This window comes from Microcebus murinus, chromosome 5 (assembly GCF_040939455.1).
Source record: "Microcebus murinus isolate Inina chromosome 5, M.murinus_Inina_mat1.0, whole genome shotgun sequence".
Lineage (NCBI taxonomy): Eukaryota > Metazoa > Chordata > Mammalia > Primates > Cheirogaleidae > Microcebus > Microcebus murinus.
Genome location: NC_134108.1, coordinates 26,363,599 through 26,384,015, shown reverse-complemented (window position 1 = coordinate 26,384,015; position 20,417 = coordinate 26,363,599). Strand labels below are relative to the sequence as shown.

At 38.6% G+C, this 20,417-nt stretch overlaps 1 protein-coding gene across 7 annotated transcripts in view; it reads right to left on the bottom strand.

Annotated features, from left to right (window-relative positions):
- The window catches only part of MAP7 (microtubule associated protein 7), a 180,219-nt gene that overhangs the window by 48,534 nt on the left and 111,268 nt on the right, over nt 1-20,417 (bottom strand). For all 7 annotated transcript variants that reach the window (XM_012739443.3, XM_012739444.3, XM_012739436.3 and 4 more), the window contains 2 exons: nt 16,372-16,470; nt 9,059-9,136 (listed from right to left, as the gene is read on the bottom strand). In XM_012739443.3, coding sequence (XP_012594897.1) covers nt 9,059-9,136; nt 16,372-16,470 — 177 coding nt within the window. The remainder of the gene's footprint in view (nt 1-9,058; nt 9,137-16,371; nt 16,471-20,417) is intronic.

Here is a 20,417-nt window from a genome sequence, read left to right as displayed (position 1 = left end):
ATCTGCTATTAACCTGGGCTTCATTTAGAAGCACAGAGTGACTCTTTGTACTAAAGAAATTTACAATGAAAAGCAGGGTATTGTGGTACATAGAGCATAGTTTCTGGCTTCAAAGGAACTTGAGTCCACCTCTGAGTCCTGCCACCTACCAGCTATGTGTCAGTGAACAAGTAATGGTCTTGTTTCCTCAGATTACTAAGGCAGCGTCTTCCTGACAGGGCTGTTACGTCTACTCACAGTAACATATAAAGCACTTAGCATAGTGCCAAGCACATGGCAGAAATTTTAAAAATGCAGATAATGATAGTGAACCTTTATGATAATCATAATAATTCCTGTCCTATTGCCACAGAGAGCATGCAGCTAATAGGAAAAACACAGGTAGGACAGTGAACTCAGACAGGGTACTCATGAGGTGGGTGGACCGCTCCCTCCTCCACATCCCCCATCACATTCAACAATCTAGCACCCAGCCTGGTCCTTCTGAACAGGCTTACCTCTGTGTGGGAGTGGAGTATTTCACTGCTGTATGAGGGAAAGACAAAGGTAACATTCAGAGAATGGGACAATCTGATCACTTAACCTCTGAAACACACAGACCTGTTGTCTCAGTTTCATGTTATAATATGGAAGTGTTACTGGTAACACTGGGTGTCAGAATAGCCAGTAATGTCATGAACAGTCAGAAAACAAGTGATAAGAACATCTGAATTTAGGTCCTGATTCTGGTACTAATTCTGTGTGATCTTGGGAAAATCAGCCAACCTCTCTTACTTCTTAAACTCTCATGACTCAATTTTTTATTTTTACCTTTGAGGACATGTGTGGGATTACAAGAAGGTTTCCTTTTGTTTTGACATTGAATGTTAAAATTTTAATCTTTTTGCTTTATCTCAATAATTATTGTGATTACCTACATTCAAATAAATGTCACTTTCATGTTACTATGAACACATAGATGAATATATATGTTAAAGAATAGTTTTTAAAAAAAGGTAATCTAATGGCTTAACCTGGGCTCATCAATTTTAGGAAGAGGGGCATAGAATGGAAAAATAAGAGTAACTGAAGATGGAGAAGTAAAAATATTTTATAGGTCTAATTTTAGAGCATCTGTGTAGGAAATACTAATTAGTTTCATCTAATAGTCAAGAAATGGGAATGAAAAGGTAGCCACTAATATAATGGAAAAGTACAGCACAACTTCATCAGTATTAAGGGAAATCATGGAATGAATAGTATCATCATCAAACCAACCCCTACCTCCACACCACCAGCCCTGTCTCCCATACAGAGAAAAACAAACAAAAAGGTGTGGGGGAAACAAAGTTTGAAAATAAGCTAGGAGTAAAATCAAGCCTACTAAGATTAAGACTTTTAGAATGGGTTAAAAATAAAAATACCCAGCTATGTTTTTTTTTTAAACTTAAAACAAAGTGTCAAATAAAGCTAAAAAATATTAATAATGAGTGAATAGCTATTAGGCAAATGAAATTTAGAAAGTAATTAATATGGGACTATTACTACCAGACAAAACAGATTTAAAGATCAAATGAAGAAAAAGACCCAAAGAAGTTAAATAATGCTCCCAAGATCACATGGTCTAAAAGAAATAGTTAGGATTTTAATTCAGCTTTGATTCTAAAGCTTGTACTCTTAGTTAGTACACAATATTGCCTGTAGGTTCACTTCTGCATGCCTCAAATTTACACCTGAATTACTCAGAGTCAGATCCATCACATAACCTTATTCATTATATGCATGTTCTTTCCTACTCCAAACTGGAACCTGCTCTGTCTTCTGTATTCCCATAGATTCCTGAGACCAAATGATCTAAGAAGTCAGACAACTTAGGGTCCTCCTCAATTTTTCCTTCATGGATGGTCCACCCTAAGGCAGTACATCCAAACAACTGACCCTATCAACTGTGTTACATCAGAATGATCTCTCACATCCAGCATAGCTTCTCCCACTACTTTAAGCTCTCATCCCTTTCTCCCTTCTGCTATCTCGTCTTTTACCTCTTTGAATCTATCCTACACACTAGTCTCAGAGACCTCTCCCTCACAAAACTGACCTGATGCCATAGTCCTGCTTGCAAACCTCTGTTAGTTCTCCTACTGTTCCCGTCTGACTCCTTAGATTGGCCATACAATCGTGTGCCTTTACACACGCTACCTTGTGTCCAAAACACCTCCTTCCACCTGGAAAACTCCTACTTTCTTTCAAGTCTTAGGTCTAATGCCCTTCTCTCTGGGGAGGCTTCTCTGATGACCACAGCACTGGGGCTCCAACAGCTAGCTCCATTCACACTCCATCATAGCACTTCCGCTCCAGACTGCAGCCACTCTGATTTTACGTGTCTGTGAATTCTTCCCTATATTCACAATGTCTAGTTCAGTAAATGGTTAAAATAAGTGTGCATAAATGAACTAAAGAGTTAAAGGACAGTGACTTCCCAAGCACACTGACTCACACTGGGCCTCAGTGATAATTCAAAGCCTTCTCAACTTGTCATTTAAACTACTCAGTGGAGAACAGCCTGGTAAGAAGTGTTGAGGACTCCTACAGTAGCGTCTTCTGCCCCCAGGGATCTTCCTACACAGGAAGGGTAATCAGACTGAGGTGCTGGAACAGTGGTTACGCATTTAGAGACCTGAGCCTTCCAGAATGACTTTGAGATAAGAAAGGACTCTTATCTCAGGGCTAGGCTTAAAGGAATGTTTAGTTAAAGGGCAATGGTTGTCCTTGGAATCTTTCTGCCTTAATCCTAAACTAATTTCACTCCTCAAAGAATGTTGCCATTCTCTTCACCTGGGGCTGTCTTCTGGAGCCCCCTCCTATAGGACCAGGAGGCTCAAACATCCCTCTATCTCTGCTACACCTTAGCTCGGAAACATTAGGCTTCTCCAATCCCAGGCATCCAGGTCGGTATGTGTGGAATCATATGACCTATACCACCTTTATCCTTATCACCATCATTATCATGGTGAGACATCAGCAGCTCTTGCTTTATGCTGACACCAAGCGATTTACAGCCATTATCTTCACAGCTGCTCTATGAGGCAGACAGTGCTATTAAACTTATTTTATGACGAGAAGTCTGAGATACAGAGAAGTGAAGTAATCTTGATGTCTCACAACAAGTAAGAGGTGGAGCTAGAGTCCAAACTCTGGGTTGTCTGCCTCTAGAAGCAAACAATGAGACATTGTGCTAAAAGGAATGAACTGGAACACTTCCCAAAGATCAAAGCTTTCCCTCTATGCTGGGAAGAATTGGGCATGCAATGTGAGGGTCCGGGATCGATCTTCTAATGTCACTCTTAGCTTCTATCATCATCTGTTTACAAGACTCTTTACTTTTCAGGTTTTAAGATCTTTTCATCTTTACCATTAAAGACAAAGTAAATTTGGGAGAAAAAAAATAAGAGGTGCTTAGTCACAATGATTCATATTCTGTTAAGACTTCAGCTTCTGCTTACCTAATCCATCCAGCAACAAGCATTTATTCTTTCCAGGCCTGAGCCTGACTCATGATGCAGCTGCTCTGGTATGTGTCAATGTCCAGATTCCTCCCACTAAGGTGCATTCAGATCCATTAGCTGTTTATAATTGCCTGAACAGCCTTATGAGCTGTACATGATATTCAGTAAGTGACAACTTGGGGAGTCCTGGGTGTGAAGACTGCCAAACTTTATCCACTAGAAATTTGGATTAGAAAGATTGCTTCCCTAAAACCCTCCGGCTTTTTTTTCCCTGGATCGTCTCAAAATTCCTTGTCAAAACCAATGACTGTCCCAATTAAATAATGTGAAGTATGAAATCAGGGGGAGTTCACTTATAACTCTAACCAGAGCTATAGCATTATTATTTACTAAGTAATACTAACTTGGCTATCAGCATTTTTGAGATGAATATTCTAAACAGGTTGAAATGACCATTTATCTCTTGACTACACTCATTAATATTACTGACCCTGAGTTGACAGACGTGTTGATTAGGAAGGAAAAAAAAAACAAAATAAGAAGGATATAAGTGGAAGGTCAAAGGAAGCCTGGCGAAATTCTCTAGAAAGAAATTATATTTTCTCTATAGAAGAAAGTATAATTTAACTGAATTTTGTTCAAATGTTAAAATCCTTTTTATATTATCTTATTCTTTCTAAAACATTACATGATAGATCTCTTACACAGCTTTGAACTCAGCTAAAAAACCCAATATAAATAAACTGATTTATAGATTTATAAGCTCAAATTTTTCCTTAAGAGCTATGTTAGTCAATCATACATTCTCTGATAATCTTTCATGATTTTATAGAACCCTAAAAGAGTCCCAATTGGAAATCCAAGATTCACATAAAAATTCTTATCTCAGAAAAAGACTAAATATTGAGTTCCTAATATGTGCAAGGCACTTAAAATTGCATATAATAAATACTTCAAACTTACTCCATATCATCTTGAAAAAGGGAAACCCTTTATCTCCCCAAACATAAAGCACTATTTGCTTGCTAAACATTCCTTAAATATTCTCTTGAACTTTCTTATCAATGTGTTTTAGGACTTTTAGTTGTACAACATCTGAAGAGTAAAATTCAAGGCACAACTATCCTACAGATTATCTCTGTATTCTTGTTCACCTGAGAAAATGATTACGAATAAGAATTTTAATACTTGTCTATTATGATATTTATGCAAGATAAATAGTGAAAAATGACAGAATTTCCAAAAGTGGAAAGATCGTGAAGATTGCCTAGGAAGGCTTTAAAGAAAAGGATTGGCACAAGTTGTGAAAGAGTTGGAGGTATGAAGAACAGGGCAGTTGCAGTGATTATAATATAAATTAATTAAGGCCTGGACTAGTATAATGGCAGAGACAGCAAATAAAATGGTACAGATCTAAAATTTATTTTGAACATAAAGTCAGCTAGATTTGTGACTAAATAGATTTGGGGATAGAGTATGTCAACTTCTCTACCTACATAATTGGGCTAGAAATAGTCAAAGCCCCAATTAGAGGACCAGGCTGAGCCCAGTCTGATCCCCAATTAGAGGACCAGACTGACCACTAGTAGCTAAAAGCAGCCCAACAGGCCAGGGTAGAACTAGGCAGTGGACAGTATTAGGCCAGCCAAGGAAGATAGAATGTTTTATTCTGCAAAAGATCCAATAGCTACAACTGGTAGCCAGAAAACCCAGTGCTTGTAGCAGAAGTATCAAAAATGGCTGAAAGAAATAATTCCTTGGGGCCAGAAATATTAGTCCAATTGACTGGGGCACAGAAATTACCAAGATGAATCAGTTTTGGAAAGATAACAGGGAAATATTTGCTGTCTTATAAGCAGCTGGAAATGTGGAACCCTTATCATTAGAAAGGAGAGTTGAGTCTATGAGAAGAAATGAGATATTTCCCCCCTAGGAAAAACCAAAAGTAAAATTTATAAGAGAGACAGTGAAAGAGATGCTGAAGTCAAGAGAGGCATTTGAAGGAATACAATCAGATGGAATAGGGTGGTCCAAGAGTCTCCTCCATGCATAAAGCTTTTAAAGCAGAAAAATGAAGCTTGCAGAATAAATGTGCTCAACCAAACTGACAGAACAGTCTCATACAGGAAGGACTATGCCTGATTTTGTGAAAAATTGAAGAATAATATAGAAAGAGCAGCCCACACAATATAATCCTACCATAAAAGCATTAAAGCATGACTCAGAGATTTAACCCACAGAAAGTTATTAATAGGTCATTCCAGTTTGCAAAACAGCTCAAATATACCGTGCCACCAAAAACAACGCAATCAGACTTTTATTCTCCCTCTCCCTACCTGCCTTTTTAAAATGTGTGGATTAAGACAATCTTTAATGATTTCAATGTTAATTTTAATCTACATTGAACAGTAAATAATCAATCTCACTTGCTATTCATTTTAAATTTTGCTTTGCTACAATTTATGGAATGGTTTCCAACTTTCTTTAAACGTGAAAACCTTTAAAGTTTGAAAGCTCAGTAACAGTTGACATTATAAACCACCTTTTGTTTTCAAATTAAGCATAGTCAAAAGATTTCCTATTACGTGATGGATTTTTTTAAAAAAATTCCTTTCTTTTTTTTTTTTTTTTTTTTTAAATCCTACTGCTGTCACAACTTTTGGAAAGCACAGTTTATGGGTAGTCAGTCAGGTATGTCCCTTTTTTTTGTACTAATGATTTTTTAGAAAACACCCTCATGTACTGTAAGACACGGCTTAAATTAGATGCTGGGTTTTAGATGGCTCTTTTACAAGTGTATGAGCGAATCTATTCGTATATGTTTGTTCATATATTTATGAGGATTGAAGGGAGCCTCTCAAGACTTAGTTCTGACTATGATGGTGTAAGTGGAAAAAATAGGCGAAAAGGCACTGCTCTAAAAAAAAAAAAGAAAAGGCACTGCTCTAAAATAAAAAAAAAATGAAATTAATGCAAAGAAAAAAATTAGAATTGATGTATTTCATTAAAATTATATACTTAACAATAAAAATATAGATGAGATCAGAATTAAGAAAAACTATGGTATTTAACATGGCAGGAGTGAGAATAAAGAGAAAAATGCCAGGTGTGGTGGTAGGTGCTGTAGTCCCTACACAGGAGGCTTAGGCAGGAGAATCGCTTGAGCCCAGGAGTTCGAGGCTTGTCTGGGCAACAAAGAGAGACTCCATCTCAAAAAGAAAAAGAAAAACTATGTATATTATATACTGGCTCACCAAAAAACTTGAGTTGTGATAATAGGATAATATAATCATCTGAAAATTACTCTGACCCATATAATAATCTGAAGATGTTAGGTCTCTTAGCAAATGCCTTTTTCCACCTGTCATTGCATCACTGCTCTATGGTCTTGCTTCTGCTGCCTTTTTGGATGACTCCTCTTCATCCTCTAGTTGGGAACACAAGTGGCACCAGGCACAGCCACGCAGAGTTAGGCACTTCTATGGGCTCTCAATGAGCCCCTTGTTCATATCTGTTCGTGGTGTACATATCACACTATATTATAACTGCTGTTTGCTTATCTGCCTTCCACCAGACTGCAGCTAGCCCTGGATAGCTGGGTCTCAACTTTCACTCACCTTTTTAACACACTATATGGCAAATAAGGTTTCAAATTTATAAGTTACTGAGTCATGCCCTGTACCATCAATATGAATTAAAATATGGTGCTACATCTTAAGAAAAAAATCTTGCCACTCAACATACAAAGCTAGGCATCTTTTAGGGAGAATTTACAGGCTCAAAGCTGTAAGTCTTACACCTTTATAGTATAAAAAGTAAAATCATTTTTGTTTCCCCAGCATATTCATGCTTTCCACAAACTACTAATGCTTGGCTTTCAAAGATAAAGAAACACAAATCGAAAAGTATGGGTTAAATATGGAAAAGCTACTTCACAATGGGACTTAAACCATAAAGGAGTGGTCTCCTGACCCTGTGGAACTCCTTCTATTCAAGCAGCCGTAAATCTGCACGGGAACTCTAAGGAGACATCTAAGTGTCAGACTCGATCCAATTGGGATGGGGGAGCAGGGAAGGGACACAGAGCTAACCCTTAGATGGATCTGAAAAGAGGGCAAATAACAAATAACCCTTAGATGGATCCGAAAAGAGGGCAAATAACTCCACCCCACGGCAGGAGTGAGTTTCTTTTCTTTGCTCATCTGGAGTCTCGTCCTGCTTCAGTAGCTCTGCCTCCCTGCTCTCTTTCTCATTCTGCTCCACTTGTCAAAGCAAACTCACTAGGAAGCAATGGGCACCTTCACAAGAGGAAGGGGAGCCCCTGACGACCGTGGACAGCCTGCTCTCCAGAAACCTCCAGCCTGCCAAGACCTGTGAGGGGGACAGGGAACTTCAGGCCTGGGTGGAAACTCTAAGCACTGAGAAATAGCAGATGTTCACTTCCGGCAAGTCATTGACATTGTGCTTAACAAACCTTGGAAGCAAAAGAAACAACCTCAGATGGCTATTATAGCCAGGGCTAGACACAGGCCTATACTGAAAGAATGCAAACAATGGCAATAGACTTTTGAAAACCAGCTTTCACTAAATTTCACAAATTTGGGCTCTAAAATAAGATTAAGAAGGGATGGGATATAGGAGTCCCCCAGTTGAAACATTAACTCTGACAAAATACAGTTCAACTTTAGAAAAGTTATAGGTCATTTGCTGGGAAGAATTTGGCAATCTAAGTAAGTCTCAGTTTTAAAATACCCAGACACTCTGACCATACTGAAACATGCTGACCAAGCATTTTATCTTTTCAAGGTTCATAAAGCAGAGTATCCTGTTTTAGCAACTTTGCATAAATGGACATCAAAGTAAAGGGGGAGCTGGCAGCTGCCTCCTTGCCCAATGCTCTAGAAGACAGTGACTTGTACAACCTCTGAGTGCTCTAGTCTCGGCTTCCTGCTAAGCTAGTCCTGTGACCCAGGTTTCCAGGTGATTATATGGCAAATACTGCGGTTGCCAACCTTTCACAAGGGCCTTGGGTAATAAGAGAAAAATCAAACGCTTCAGCGCTAGGGCTTATGCTTTTCCTGGCAGTACGCTGGTAGCATCTGTCTATAAACTCAACAGCAGCATTAGCACGGAAGGCAGTTAAGTGCCCTCACAGTGGATAGTCTCATAACTTTTCACATAAAAAGGAGCCATATGCTTACTGCCCTTGCATTTTCTCTGCAGTAAAATGCAAGCTGCACCATCACCTCACTCATATACATATTCCCTCTAGTGCCCCATTAAACTGTGATTACAACATATTAATGGTAAGAAGTAAAAATGACCCTAATCCTGGAGCTAGAGTTTACTGTTACTTATAACTTAGCCCTACATTTATACTGTATTGCATACTGAACTCTGTTTCATAATCCACTTGCAAAATTCATAAAGGTATGCAGGAGAGCATGGTTATTATAGTGACATCCATTCGCTCAATGTTAAGTGTCACTCATCCTTGAAGTAAAAAGGTAACATTTCGACAAGAGTGTCCCTGAATGATCAAAGGAGGGTGGTGGATGCAGGGCCTGGGGTACCTAGCTGTTTTTCTCGTTCCTCACGTCGCTCCCGGGCCAGCCGCTGCCGGTCATCAACCCGTAGCACAGGCGGAGGGTCTGAAAAGGAGATAAAAAACATGAAACAAAGAGTGAATTAAATAAAGACATATATTAATAAATATCCTTTTGTCCAGTAAATTCGATGAATGAAATACTGCTACATGTCTTATAATAATTAGTACATGTAGCTATAGTTATAGTGGTACACTTTATTATATATAACTTTCTAAGAATTTCCAAGCATTTTCTTTCTATTTAAAAATATTATGTAAAGTCATAACATAACTGTAGGCTTTTGGCTATTTATAAACAAATCAATGATGTTTTATATTCCTAACCTACTGAACTTCTATTACTTTTATTCTTTAAAAAGTCTGATCCTTGGCCGGGCGCGGTGGCTCACGCCTGTAATCCTAGCTCTCTGGGAGGCCGAGGCGGGCGGATTGCTCGAGGTCGGGAGTTCAAAACCAGCCTGAGCAAGAGCGAGACCCCGTCTCTACTATAAATAGAAAGAAACTAATTGGCCAACTAATATATATAGAAAAAATTAGCCGGGCATGGTGGCTCATGCCTGTAGTCCCAGCTACATGGGAGGCTGAGACAGAAGGATCGCTTGAGCCCAGGAGTTTGAGGTTGCTGTGAGCTAGGCTGACGCCACGGCACTCACTCTAGCCTAGGCAACAAAGCGAGACTCTGTCTCAAAAAAAAAAAAAAATTAAAAAAAAAAAAAAAAAAAGTCTGATCCTTAACAGGAAAGAGAATCCTGAGTAAGGAGATTTCTACTGGATAGATGTTAGATGTTTGCCAGTTAGAGGTGAAGCACTGGAGTCAGAGAGACACGAGTTCAGTTTCTGCTCTGATGTGAGTTTTTATTACCTGTAAAATGAGGATAAAAGAGAACCTATCTCACATCATTAGAATGATAATGAGTGTTAATGTAACACCTAGCACATAAGTTCCAGTAAATGAATTCATTCACTCAATGCATATAGAACATCTACTATGTGCCAGGCAACTGTTATGTACACTGAAGACAGCAGTCAACAAAAAAGACAAAAACTTCAGCCCTCATGGGATTTACATTCTAATTGAAAAATGTAATAAACAGGATAAGTAAAACATACAGAATGAAAAAAGGAGAATAATACATAAAAATGTTAAGACTGAGATAAATGCTAAAGAGACAACAAAGCAATTAATTATGACATGGGGATTATGACATGTCTGGAAAAGGAAGTTTAAATTTTTAGATTGGGCTTAAGGAAGGCCTTACTGACTTTTATATGTAAACACCTAATGGAAGTGAGGAAGCTACCTGTGCACATAGTCCATAGAAAGTTAGTGCAAAGGCTCGGAGTTTGCAAGGGCTGCAAGTACCTAATGTGCTCAAGAAACAACAGGGAGATCCAGGGGCCTAAAAGAGATTAAGATCTGTAAGCAATGGGCCTGGAGACACAAGGGCAGGGCATGGGGCTCACTGGTCAGAGTGGACTTTGGATTATACTGAGTGAGGTTGGGGGAAGGGAGTGCAGCAGAGAGCTACATTTACAGCCTCATTCTGTCTGTTGCCATATAAAAACAATAATAATGATCATCATCATAATTGTACATAAGATCAGACTTATTTTTCTTTCTATTAAACTGACATTACAGTTTTAGAATCTCATGTTAAAAATGAGAACTCTCTATAATAATACATTAGAGACAACATAGTAGTGCTTCGTCAATAAATTTAAAGGCCTTGCATCCCAAATGTCTCTTAAACTTTACAGAATTTGTATATTTAAGGGAAATAAAAACTGTATAAAAGCCCACTTTAGGAGCCTGCATAAACTAGGCAGTATGGGAGAGGAGCAAGACTAGGTGATGATGACATGTTACACTTTTTCTTTGCTTATAGGTATAGTTTATAAAAATTGGTTAAGATGGACCTCTCAGTAGTTCACGGTCATTATGATAACAACTTCTCAGATTTCCTAATCATTTATAAAGTTCTACATATTTTTTATGTAAGAAAATATGGAGCCTGGCTCCAAAAGGATTAATTCTAAAACAGGAAAAAGGACATGTGGACCCTCTCAGGCAATTTCTTAGGGGCCATTCACAGGGGCTTTTTATTGTCATTTGTTTTTGGTGAAAGAAAATCATGGCCATAGCAAAACGGTATTTTGAAGAAATAAAGAATTGAGTGCAAGTCAAGATGAAGTTAAAACAAAGACCTTTAACGATTACTTATTGTTTAAAATAATACTCCTTAATGAAGTTTGTTAACTCATAAAAGCTTTCATTTAATTGCAAAAGTTGTAAATCAACTTTATTTATAAGACACCATATATGCACATAATAGAAAGTTTATAAAATAGAGAATTTAATTACATTTAAAAATTTTTTTATTTTTAGAGACAGGTTCTTGCTCTGTCACCCATGCTGGAGTACGACAGGGTGATTATAGTTCACTGCAGCTTTTACCTCCTGGGCTCAAGGGATCCTCCTGCCTCAACCTGCTGAGTAGTTTGAGACCATAGGCATGTTCCATAGTGCTCAGATAATTTTTTAAAAAAATTTTTTGTAGAGATGGAGTGTCACTATGTTGCCCAGGCTGGTCTCAAACTCCTGGTCTTGAGTGATTCTCCTGCTTTGGCCTCTCCAAGTATTGGGATTATAGGTGTGAGCCACAACACCTGGCCTAATTACTTTTTAAATTATACTGACAAATTCTGTTAACAGATATTTCAATATAAAGTACGCAGCATTTCTAGTTTACTTTCAAGTACATGACAAATTTCATGCAAAATTTTGAAATGAAAGCTTTAACAACATTTGGGACACCCACATCCACATCCTTGCCCACCCTAACCCCAAGAGCCCCAAGTGGTAACAATTAACTGGTCCTGTGGCAGTAATAAGGCACTGCCCAGTTATGCAAAGTAATGCTTCCCTTTTAAGTGCCTTGGTGTATATTCTGGAAACAGTGATGTGAGAGGTGGCATTGCTTTTCCCTAATGTCAATACTGTCACTTCATATGAAAATTATGCTCTTCACATGTAACAAACTGCACCCTTTCAGGTAAGATAAAATGTAAGAAATGAGGCTGTGTACAGTCTGAGCTACACAAATACATCAATTAATCACTATAAACAAGGCCGATGCTTAGGATTGGAATAGTTCCCATGGCTCTCCTTTGAGATCAGTGCTGAAATGATTACTATCTATCTAGAATTGCATATGAGGAAGTAAAGAATGCAACATTTCTAAAGTATAAGACACATAGAGACTGTGATATACAGATGATTTGGGTTGGTTTAGGAATATGGCACTAGAAAATATTGAATTGTAGAGAGAATAAGTTATTCAGCTTAAATTCTGTTTCCACTCTTCTGAACATCATTAACACCTGTGGCAGACTGAAGATGGCTGTGAATGGGGCTGGGGAGGAGCAGAGGCTTGTCTGTTTTGCTCACTGCTGCCTAGGCCTGTAGCTGGCAGAAAGAGGATAATTGGTAAGTATTTATTGAATAAATAAATGAACAACTTTAGCTAATTTTCAGAGCCTTTAAACTTTCATCTACATGCACCAATGAGGCAAACTAAGAGCAATCTTGTATCTGTTAACAGACTAAAAATTTAAATGGTAGCAAATAAAATTTTAGTTTTACTAACTAAAAACTGATAAAATTTATCTTCAAAGATAGGTTTTCAAAAAATACAATTAATAATTACAGTGAATAGTGAATATTCTATAATTCATTGCCTCTCTTCTCATTTCTACTCCCACATCATTTTTTCCCTGAAATAAAATCAAGGCATAAAAAAAACCCGGAACATTATGTATAGTTCACATTGTTTTCTAGTGGATCTAACATTATTAGAATAAAATTAAGTTACTGATTCTCAGAAGGAAAAAAGGTTTTTTGGTGTAAGTAAACCTGCAGTTGCACTCTGCATTCAACCTCTTATCTGTGATGGTTAAAGTATAGGGTGGTCATAGAAAATAGGGCATTTTTAAGAGTGAAGGGGAATGCTATTAACATTCTGTGTTCCGTAACATTCATAAACCTGGACTGTCTTGCACAAATCTGAGAGTATGATCACACTATTAAAGAATGACTCTTTAAATTGACAAAGCTTTTTCAAGAACTCACTAGACCTTGACTGATAACTAACAACTACTGTTTCTACAGTAAAATGCAAAGTGCTTTCACATATGTTATCATTTTATTCTTCCCAATAATCCTATGAGTCAGCCAAGCATTTATTCATTCAATGAAGAGTTAGTATACCTAGTTTTCAAATGAGCAAACTGAGAGAAATAGATGTGACTAATGAAGATGGCACAGTGAAGTGTCAGAGCTAGGGCTTCCAACCCGATCTCTAACTCAATCCTGTGCCCCAGCACACACCATGGCAGCCACAGTCATTAGAATGGCATCATGTAGCAGTCAGTGAAGGGCTGGAAGATTCCAAGTCATGTATTCCTCTGTGTGAGAAAATTACTTACAAACAATAAGGTAGAAGGAAGTTTTAGTGACTCTTTTGAAGACTTGTGGTGGGGGCTAGCAGATGGATAGGAATTAAGGAGATTTTTAATGAATGGGTTTCTGCTGTTTTCAGGTCATGAAAAAAAATACACAATTTTCTCTTCTGATTAAGTCAAACCATTAATCATTTGGAGGCAGCTGACAGGGCTCTGAAAAATCATCCGCTACTTTTTCAGGAACTAGCAGATTTGGACAGATCTGTAACTTTACAAACTATCTCTCTTGGTCTGGGTTCAAGTATTCACAGTGGAGAGTAATGGTCCTTCCTGGACAACATGGGACGCAGTGTGCCCATACTCCTAAAACGGACTTCCATAACATGTTTTTTTTTCCTTTTTTCTTTGAATCAGAGTCTCACTCTGTTGCCCGGACACGAGTGTCGTGGCGTCAGCCTAGCTCACAGCAACCTCAAACTCCTGGGCTCAGGCGATCCTTCTGCCTCAGCCTCCCGAGTAGCCAGGACTACAGGTATGCACCACCATGCCTGGCTAATTTTTTCTCTATATATTTTTAGTTGGTCAATTAATTTCTTGCTATTTTTAGTAGAGACGGAGTCTCGCTCTTGCTAAGGCTGGTTTCAAACTTCTGACCTTGAGTGATCGCCTGCCTCGGCCTCCCAGAATGCTAGGATTACGGGTGTGAGCCATGGCACCCGGCCCATAACATGTTTGAAATATAAAATAGTCACAATTTGAATGTGGATAGATGCCTTCTAAATCAAAGAGATGTTCTGAAGCCTTCTAATGAGTGTAAATATCAGAAGGTAAAGGAGGGAAGGAATTTCAGCTAGAATTTACTGGGTTAAAAGGGACTATGAGAAATCATTTAGTCAGGATGCCCACATCTGGTTAGGAAAATATCCCAAAATACTATATGTACTTCCCTCACCCCACAACCCCCCTCAAGTTTAGAGAATGAAAATCAACAAATTGCTTTACAGACATTCCCATGACTCATATGATAAAATTAAAAGGTTTTACTGAAGCCCAGCCCTCCAACATGCAACCTTTCATATCATCCTTTGGAGAGAATCAGGAAAATAACATGGTGGTTTCTAAAATAAGAGCCTTTTATATAGCTTTGCTTATCTGTAAACACAAGAAAGCAGACACAGGGATGCTCAAAAGACACAATCAGAAATTAAATGTCTCTTCATTTAACTTGACTTTGGCAATATAAATCAAACAGCTCCATAAACAGATGGCCAGTTGGGTGGAGGAGATTTTTCAGCCATTGTGCTCCCTATACACGGTATGTACATCTCTCTCACCACACTGGTCGTCCTGTGTTTGAATGATCTATTCATACATTGGTTTTCTTCATCATACTGTCAACTGGAGGGTAGAGATTATGTCTTTAATAATATATCCCTAGCACCTTTATGGTGCTAACATGGCATGAATAAATGAATTATCAGGATATAAAAGTATAAACTGCATAGTAAAGAATGGTAGAATTTAGAAGCAATGGTGGAGAGAACCAGAGAAATAAAGTACAAACAACCTAGCTCTGTTAAATTCTTACTGGAAAACAAATGGGCTTTTGCACTAAAGAATTTCTACCTCCACGGGGATGCTCACTTGAGTACAGGAATAAAGGTCCACTAGCATAAACTCCATGAGGACGGGGCCACGTTTGCGCATAGAGTAACTCTCATACTCCCAGGCATAGAATAACTCAGTAAACATTAGATGGTGGCTGGGAGGTGGGTGGATAGATGGATGGATAAATGACTCAATGAAGAGGCAAGCTAAGTGGGGAAACCTCAGTGTGCTAATTAAAATTCCAGAAACTGCATATCATTTTCCATTAGTGGCTGGTCAAGCAATACTTCCAACAGTACTTGTTATTGTCTTTCATCTGAATGATAAGCCAGATTTATCTGCTCTATTTATGAGCTTTTCCACATGAAAAAAGAATCATAAAACTAAATACAGTATAATGGAGAATGTTTCTATGATGCTAGAGTCAGTTATTTCTATCTTTATTCTCACAGATTCACTGTTCTTGAGGGTCTTTTGGCCTTGGATGCATGAAGGAGGCTTCCAAGAACCTCGTGGGGTATTCGGTTTGCTATGTCTTCCTTTGACTGTCTCTTATCATCATACTGTACATTTGTCCCTCCCAAGGGCCACACAATCATTGCTGGATACCTGGAAGCAACTGCAGTGTCTATTCAATTGTTTGTATTATGTATACAGTCTGTTTGCTTCTTTGTATGACTGAATGGAACACACCGTGAATCACAGGCTATTAAATGAAATTACTGAGTAGTTGTATAACCATTGCAGGAAATAGAGAACAAAAACATAATTCTATATGAGCTTTACTATGTGTAAAGATTTCTTTAAATAGTTCTGAAAAAGTCACAAAAGAGAAACAATAATGCTTTGTATACAGGCATAAAAAATTGTGTCATGTCTGTCATTTAAAACAGAATAGGAAAACTATTACCTCTTATAAACTGCTACACAAACAGTACACAAACGCATCCACATACACCATCTCATTGACTGTGAAAATGATTCAGAGAGGTAAGCACACCATGTTCAAATCTCCATTTTGTAGAGAGAAAACCAAAGCTTTCAGAGGTTCTCAGACTTAATTTCACCCAAGCCAGTAGGAGTATGTGTTTTGGCAGTAGAGTTGGAACAAAGTTCTGCTAAATTCTACTTTTGTTTAATTTTCATTAGCATGCATTTTAGCCTTGGGGATAACCTTTATTTTCCCAGGGTGAATGCAACACATTGTACCTGGTTTACTTCCTGAGTGGTTGCTATTTTGTCCAGAAGTTGCAGAGGAGAGGCGGTTGGAGGCAGTTTTCTTATCTTGCACTTTATAACTGTCAGGCGCTACACAAATGAGACAAAAGAGAAAAGACATATTTAGTTTCTTAAAATTTCTTCAGGAACACCCACCTATTCAACATTTACTGTTAATCTTTGTATCAGGTACTGGGTAGATTCAGGAAATGAAAAGACGATGCAGTTACAACCTGTGCTCTCCAGGAGCTCACCATTCAGTGGAAAGGACACATCCAAAATTCAGCCTCGGCTCATGTGACCAATCCTGTAGGAGTGGCACGTGCAAGGGTCCACACAGACCATGTTCCCCAGCTGTCCCAGTTCACACACAAAGCAACCACATGGAAGCATGACTGTAACCTAAAGTCTTTGATTTTAGGTTTTTCTTTTCTTTTTTTTAATGCCTCCTAAGATTCCCACATCCTATGACCTTAGTTTTTACAAAGCATCATTGGTTTAGAATATATTTCAAATGTATTCGTTTCTTTCTTGCCTTGGTGTATTCAGCATCATTTAATCTTTCTTTGGTAACTGAGCATCTGCAGCAGCCCTAGGTCCTGACAACAAACATCAGCCCTACCTGAATATTACAGTGGACCATGGAGATTAGAAAGACTCTAACACATGTTTAGTACAAGTCACTTTTCTGAATAAGCCTGCCATAAAATATATTTTTTTTTCTTTTGGCTGTAGTTTGCTTAATTATGCTGAAATCCAAATGTAAAAAATAAATTTCAATTAAACTGGGGGTTGGTTACTTGAATGCCATCTGACTTTTATTGGATCCACTCCAATTGAACATTATCATCTGGATGTCTGGAATTCATTTCTATACCAACAGACCCTCTGAGTCATATTCATCACAAGATAAATTTAAAATTCATCTTAAAATTTGTTCTGTGTTCATGTAAAACTGACAGATTAAATTTAGTAAAATAAAAATAATTTCTAAAAATTACCAGGCTAGGCTGGGTATGGTGGCTCATGCCTGTAATCCTAGCACTTTGGGAGGTCAAGGAGGGAGGATCACTTGAGCCCAGGAATCTGAGACCAGCCTGGGTAACATAGTGACATCTCGTCTCTACCAAAAATAAACAAACAAAAATTAGCCATGTGTGGTGGCATGTACCTAGTCCAAGCTACTTGGGAGGCTGAGGCAGGAGGATCTCTTGAACCCAGGAGCTGGAGGTTACAGTGAGCTATGATTGTGCCATTGCACTCCAGCCCAGGTGACAGAGCAAGACTTTTCTCTAAATAAATAAATAAATAAATAAATAAAAATTTAAAAAACCAGGATGTTTAGTCTAAGATGATATACTACTAATTTCTAACCATTAGGTTGGATGTACTTGTGAAGTTTTTTGGCTCTCTTTCTTTTCCACCATTGTAAGAGTCCATATTTCTCAACAACTTCTTGGTTGACACTATATCATGGTAACAGCGAAAGACACAGACAGATACGGGTTCAAATATGAGACCTGGTACTTACTATCTAAGTGACCTGAATGTTACTTGATTTCTCCAAGTCAGTCATATGAGGTGATACTGCCTAACCCAGAGTTGTTGGGAAGATTAACTAAAAAGATGCATGTTAAGAATCTACCATGGAGCCAGACACGGTGAGTCACACCTGTAATTTCAGCTACTTGGGAGGGTGAGGTGGGAGAATTACTTGAGGCCAGGAGTTCAAGACCAGCCTGGGTGATATAGCAAGACCCTGTCTCTTTAAAAAAATAAATAAATAAAAAGGATGCACTACAGGCCTTGGCACACATTAGGTATTCAACAAATATTTAGGCCCTTTTCTACCAACTTTAAAGCTCTTCCATAAAGTCCTGGGCATCTCATACTCACAGCACCTGTGCAGGTTAGCTGTGTGTTTTGGAGTCAGCAAACCTGGCTCTGCTACTTATGAGCTGTGAATCCTCAGCACATCACTTAAACTAAGTCTTAATTTTCTCATCTGTAAAGAGGGGGAAAAATCCAGTTTCAGAGTTGTGAATTAAATGAGATAATGTGCAGAAAGGCAGTTCACTGCTTAGGCCATGGCAAGGTTCAGAAAATGGTAGAAAGCATTTTCAGCTCTCTCCCCATTTGAGGGAAGGCAAACCTGTGTTAACTTGGTGACAACATGGTCCTGGGCTCCGGAGCAAGTGGCCAACAAGGCAGAAGGTCCGCTCAGCTACTAGCTTCAGAGGTTTTCGGTTCAGTTACAATTACACCTCCTGGGGGCTCTCAGGTAGGCTGAACTTATCTCTGTGATTTTTAGGGTATGCCCTGGTTTGGGAAGAGGTAATAAGTCTTCCTGATTTGGGGCTTAGAGAGATGCCAGTTTTCTAAGATTTAATGCCTTTCATTACATTAAGTAAATATGATCCTTTAAAAAACTCTCAACCATAATAATGAGAAAATAAAACTTTGTGGGGTGTTTTTTGTTTTGATTTTTAAACAAAGTACAGGCTGAGCGAGGTGGTTCATGCCTGTAATCCTAGCACTCTCAGAGGCCAAGGCAGGAGGATTGCTTGAGGTCAGGAGTTTGAGACCAGCCTGAGCAAGAGTGAAACCTTATTCTCTACAAAAAACAGAAAAATTAGCCAGGCGTGGTGGTGCATGCCTGTAGTCCAAGCTACTCAGGAGGCTGAGGCAGGAGAATCGCTTGAGCCCAGGAGTTTTGAGGTTGCAGTGAGCTATGATATCATGACACTGTACTCTAGCCAGGAGAGAGAGAGACATTCTGTCTCAATCTATCAATCAATAAAAACAAAACAAAACAAAACAAGAGTACAGGGAATTTCACTGCTTAAGAACACAATGAAAACAGAAATTTATTCACTTTCAGATATCCAAAATTTAAAAATATGTCTGAACATCCTAGTTAACTAGCAGAAAGAATTACATATACCCTTCTTAAATTTACTGTTAAAAAAATACAACCATTTAAAATGACTCAGGTGCCTCCCAGTATTATTTACATGAATTTCTCTTTCATTTTTTAAAAGAGAAAACTGAGCCATGTACATGATGCTTAATAAGTTTTCGCTAGGCTTATGGAAACTTTATTGATCTTCCTGCTAGCTTGAAAGCTATATTCCATTAGTGTCACATGCGGGTGTTGGAGTAAAGACAAGAGGAGGGGCACAGACACGCACCACGGTGGTCTGGGACTCTCTTTCCGATATACTACGAAACAAAACAGAGGCGCAGCAGACATTTGGAGCCTTTATCTAGTAGAAATTCTGTAGCTCCAGTAAGTGTCATAAATGTGCCTTCACAATCCACATCCTTCACCATTCATTGCATTCCTTGCACTGTCTTCCCATAAAGGTCATGGGGTTCTCACTGCTGTATTTCCACTTTTGGGTGCATGGTCCAATTCGAGTCTCCTCTCAACGGCTCAAAATAACTGATCCACAAAATGACCTGCTAATTTAGTCAAAACATGTTCTCTGAAGACACTTTGGGCTGCAACCTTAGGAACATCCTGAGTTTTTTTTAGTGCCATGGCATCAGCCTAGCTCACAGCAACCTCAAACTCCTGGGCTCAAGCAATCCATCTGCCTCAGCCTCCCAAGTAGCTGGTACTACAGGAATGTGCCACCATGCACGGCTAAGTTTTTAGTTGGCCAATTAATTTCTTTCTATTTTTAGTAGAGATGGGGTCTAGCTCTTGCTCAGGCTGGTCTCGAACTTCTGACCTTGAGCGATCCTCCTGCCTGGGCCTCCCAGAGAGCTAGGATTACAGGCATGAGCCACTGCATCCAGCCCTTCCTGAGTGTTTAAATCTCAGTGAATAATATGTGGACTTAACATCCACAAGGATAATAAATTTCAGTCACCTTTTAAAATAAAATATGGAATGTGGAGTGGGAAACAGCTAAAGTTTAGAACTCAATTTCCAGCTCTGTACAGTAGTCCCCCTTATCTAGGGGGCACAGGTTTCAAGACTCCCAGTGGATGTCTGAAATTGTGGATAGTATCAAGCCCTATATACACTA